A 4,779-nucleotide genomic window follows, 5' to 3' on the forward strand; every position below is an offset into this window, starting at 1 on the left:
TTCTAGATAGTAGAGAGCGTGAGAATCACATGATCTCGATGACGCAACAATATATTACAAAACTTTTTAAGTTACAGTACTGAACACGAAAATTAGCGAAGCATTGAAATCAAATAGTATTTATACCATTTTCTTAAGCAGTGACTTAAGTTAGCTTTGAGTTACTATTTATACACTAGGGTAAATGCAAGAGGAATTTAGGGGGCATTTACAATGTATTATGGTTTTTATTATGAGTATTTAAGCTTATCTTTAATGAGTCACACTGATATTTTACTCAGAACTAATCAGTAACATATTCAAAAATGTGGGATAATCAAATTTAAAGATTTTGATGGAATTTTCAATGACTAATGAAAAAGATGCTGTGTGAAACCTTGCTTCATTTAATCTAAGGTCAAAGGCCACACTAGCCCTAAAAAAAAAGAAAACTAGAAGGGAAAATAAAAGAATTAAATGTATATTTATGACAACTGCCTGTTGCTAACCAATTTATTTCCGATGACTTAACCTTAGTTCATGATTTAGACAATCGTAGAACTAACAATCGTGTTATGAAGATAAAAGGTGAACGTCTAAAACAAACATAACTGATAATTTTCGGAAACCCTGATTCGTTATCATATTATTTATCACTAAAGTGAGAAGCGTCTATCATCCCTTCGACCGCTCAGTCACAAGCAGCCTTGTCAGCAAACTTCGTTAGTGCTCAGCGAGCATTGGTTGGGCGTGAAGATTGCTAACGAGACTGTTGATCATTTGTCTATAAAAGTCAACTACATAAAAGAGAGTTCAGATTTTCCCTGTTGGATTCTGTTGCCCTTACCATGGCGCTGGGATCCTTCGTCCTTTTCCTGTTGTTACTGGTAGCTGCTTCTGCAGGTAAATATTCGTAAATTAAACATTACGTATAACGTCAAGAAAAAAATTAATCAAAGCAGAGTTTACGTAAACGCGTTTTAAAAGTTTGAAGAGACGAGCTAGTTTTCAGCAAACATTTGGCTACTTGATCATGAACCAATACCTTATTAGACGTAGATGCTATTATATGTATTAAAGTAAGCTAAAATAACCCACAATAAGTTACTTTAAAGACCAAAGTTGATGCATACAAAAACAAACATTTTTCTTTCATTCCTCGTTTAGGACCTGTCAATTGGGATGATTCAAAATGTTCAACATCATGTCGTATACGTAAGTAGTAATTAATTTTTGTTTAGTTTGTAGTTTAAATGTTTTATGATAATGTTATTATTTATGCGTTCTAAAGAAAATATAAGAAAGCGTGTGAATTGTGAGTTGAAATTTGAACTAATTGAAATACGATAGCTTGCACAAAGCAATTTATAGTTCTGTATTTTATTGAAACTCAAAAGAGGTTCAACTTGAATTGGTTAGATTTCCATTCTTAATTTAATTTTTAAAAGATCGGGGCCCGGTATGGCCAGGTGGATAAGGCGCTCGACTCACAATCTGAGGGTCGCGGGTTCGAATCCGCATCCCACCAAACATGCTCGCCCTTTCAGCCGTGGGGGCGTTATAATGTGACAGTCAATCCCACTATTCGTTGGTAAAAGAGTAGCCCAAGAGTTGGCGGTGGGTGGTGATGACTAGCTGCCTTCCCTCTAGTCTTACACTGCTAAATTAGGGACGGCTGGCGCAGATAGCCCTCGTGTAGCTTTGCGCGAAATTCCAGAAACAAATAAAAGATCGGTAAATAAATTACATCAAAATGTGAAAGATAACTGACATTGATTTTCTCAGTGATCAACAAATTAGTTCATAAATAGAAGAAACGTTAATTGGTTGTTGGTATGTTGAGCTATAATTGTTTTATACTGTAGCATAAACGCGAGAGCTTCAGTTTAAAGACGTCATACTGTTATTGAGAAACGTTCTTTTCATTATCCACAAATTATTTTCTTGAGGTGATACTGTGTACTTCTAAAGATAAGTTTAAACCAACACTATGATTCACTACTTGGTTTGACTCTAACAGTTTGCAGTTCAGATCTATTGTTTCTAATATTACTAGTGCCATGTGAAGTTTTCGTTAATTTATTGTTGACCTTTCGATCAGATTTTTCTCGTTCTTCTGTAAGGCTAATTACGAAAATGAAGAGACAATGAGTAGTTAATGCAATGTACGTTTGTTGGTATATGTTGAAATTTATCAGAATGCATTTTTTTTATAGTTAACTGATGGAGAGTTGGAAGTTTTACTAGTTTCTCTGAAAGCTTCTTTAATGTGTTCCAGATATATTCACGTACTTTTGTACAATTTATTCATAGGAGTTCTTAGTCTTTAAAGTCAGTATGTTTGAGCAAACATAATTTTTCTTGTTTGTATTGATATATAAATTAATACATTATATGTATTATGGTCGTTCCATTTTCAAAGTTCCGGGTTCCTGATTTATTCTTTTTCAATTTGTAGGCACTTGTAGATCATTATATGTTACACTGAAATTTCTTAATTACATTTTAATAACATTGTTTATAACTGAAAGTGATAAATCGTTCCGAAGATGTAGCAACAAACCAAAGTTAATGATATGGAGCTTTATCACAATAAACTTTACACATTGTATAGAATCTAACTTTTGACGTAAAATAAGCTAGAATGTTAAACCAAACCAACATCACATTTTTTGGTATTATCTCTAAGGGCAATCGTGAACTTTATCATCACATATTCTTTTGATTTTTAATTTAAATGCTTGATTACATCAGCCATGATGATATTTATCTTTTCGAAGAAACTTTATTCCTTTGAATTCTTTAGTTAAGCTCTTCATTCAATAAACTTTTCAACATCAAATGTTTATATATTCGGATAAAACCGCACTAACAGTGAACAAAATGTAGCTTTTCCTGTACATTGTAATAACATATCTACTGCTGTTCTTTCACTGCATTGGTCAACGTCTTGAACATTGCCCCTCACATAAGCATGAACGTTGAAGGACAAAACACTTAATATCTGACCACACTCTGTTCACGTGCACTTATTGAATAGACTTGATACCCAGTTTCCAAAACATGACCTAACAGTGATAAGATATCAAGTTTGTTCAGCAAAGGTATTCCTCATTAATCTAGCAGTAACCTCGGCTTTATCTTTATCAATAATTATAATTGTTATACTCTGCTTGGCAATTTCACACAAAAACAATTCTGTCATTAAAAATATATAAAATTGTTTAATCAAATAATGGATGATCAGTATTTTGAAATAGATAAAAATAAGTAATGCAGAACAAATTAGAAGATACAAACATAAATAGATAACGGTATGTATGGTAAAAATCTATATTCTTTAGGAAGATGGTAAGATTTCGTCTCTTTGTTATAAAAAGTGAACACAGTGTAGTCCATAAAACTTCTTAGTATGAGTTTAAGTACAAAGGAAGGAAGAGTAACTTTAGGAACATTTTAGAAACATAAATAGATAACGGTATGTATGGTAAAAATCTATATTCTTTAGGAAGATGGTAAGATTTCGTCTCTTTGTTATAAAAAGTGAACACAGTGTAGTCCATAAAACTTCTTAGTATGAGTTTAAGTACAAAGGAAGGAAGAGTAACTTTAGGAACATTTTATCTAAGTCTAATTATAATATTTCTTTTCTATCGCTTTAACTGAAAACCGTTTGAATGCGCTATATTAAAACGATTTTGAATATTCAAATCGGCAAGTCATGCAACAACCACAGCCAATTTAAAGCCGCGGAGGAAGAACATTTTGGCATTGTTTTTCCAAGTTCTATCGCAGCCGTGACGAGAAAAGTGTGGCATCTTGTAATACGTGGAAAACCACGAACACGAGGGTCAGTGGTAAAAACTGTTCACCTGTCTAGGCAACAGTGTGCAACATAATCAAAGAAGATCTCCTTTGGAAACGAAGTCCACACGATATGGATTCATCAAGATAAGGTTTCCAGTCACACCTCCTGTTCAACCATCAAATACTTCAAGCAACTGGAGAACGAATCGGGGGTTCATACTCTTACATACGAAAACGTATCAAACACCAAACGCAGTACCTATGGATTTCTCTGCAAGCTGACTGTTGAAACGGGCAATACGAAACCATCCTCTTCATATACTAGATGTATTATGAAAGCAAACAGGGAGATGTACTATGCTTTGGACATGACAGCCTTACGATGGAGCCTTTTCTAGTTGAAACTACGCTGCAGGTTTTTTTTTCAAGATGTATCTTCGTGAGGTGGTGTATGACGGGTGACTAGAAGTGGCGACATGGAAGATGATTCTCCAGAATCGTTTTAATATAAAGCACTAAACTCTCCGTAAAACAGGAAATATTTACTCGTCTTTTGTATATCCATCATACTCTTAAATTCTGAAGGAAAGTTTCTAAGAAAAATAACTCACGAATATCTCAGTATATTTTTACATAATTATCAATGACCTTTGATCAATGCAAACTACTTAAACAAAACATTACTAAGTATTAACTCAGAATATAATGTAGCTAATCAAACTTACTGGATTGTTTGGTTGTCTGTTATTGAATTTCGCACACAGCTACACTAAGGCTATTTGCGCTAGCTGTCCCTAATTTTGAAGTGATAAACAATAGGGAAGGCAGCTAGTTAACACCACACACCGGTAACTCTTGAGCTATTCTTTTACCATAGAATAGTAGGATTGACCGTCACATTATAATGTCCCCATGACAGAAAGGGAGAGCATGCTTGGTTACGGAATTCGAACCAGTGACCCGCAATATACATACATATATATATATATAAAA

General features: G+C 33.8%; 1 protein-coding gene across 1 annotated transcript in view; it reads left to right on the forward strand.

Annotated features, from left to right (window-relative positions):
• The first annotated feature begins 728 nt into the window (after positions 1 to 728).
• LOC106465583 (apolipophorins-like) overlaps positions 729 to 4,779 on the forward strand; it is a 122,891-nt gene continuing 118,840 nt past the window's right edge. The window contains exons 1-2 of the mRNA XM_022393508.1: positions 729 to 882; positions 1,147 to 1,194. Coding sequence (XP_022249216.1) covers positions 828 to 882; positions 1,147 to 1,194 — 103 coding nt within the window. The 5' untranslated portion in view covers positions 729 to 827. The remainder of the gene's footprint in view (positions 883 to 1,146; positions 1,195 to 4,779) is intronic.

Source organism: Limulus polyphemus, unplaced genomic scaffold, assembly GCF_000517525.1.
Source record: "Limulus polyphemus unplaced genomic scaffold, Limulus_polyphemus-2.1.2 Scaffold1991, whole genome shotgun sequence".
Taxonomy (NCBI): Eukaryota; Metazoa; Arthropoda; class Merostomata; order Xiphosura; family Limulidae; genus Limulus; species Limulus polyphemus.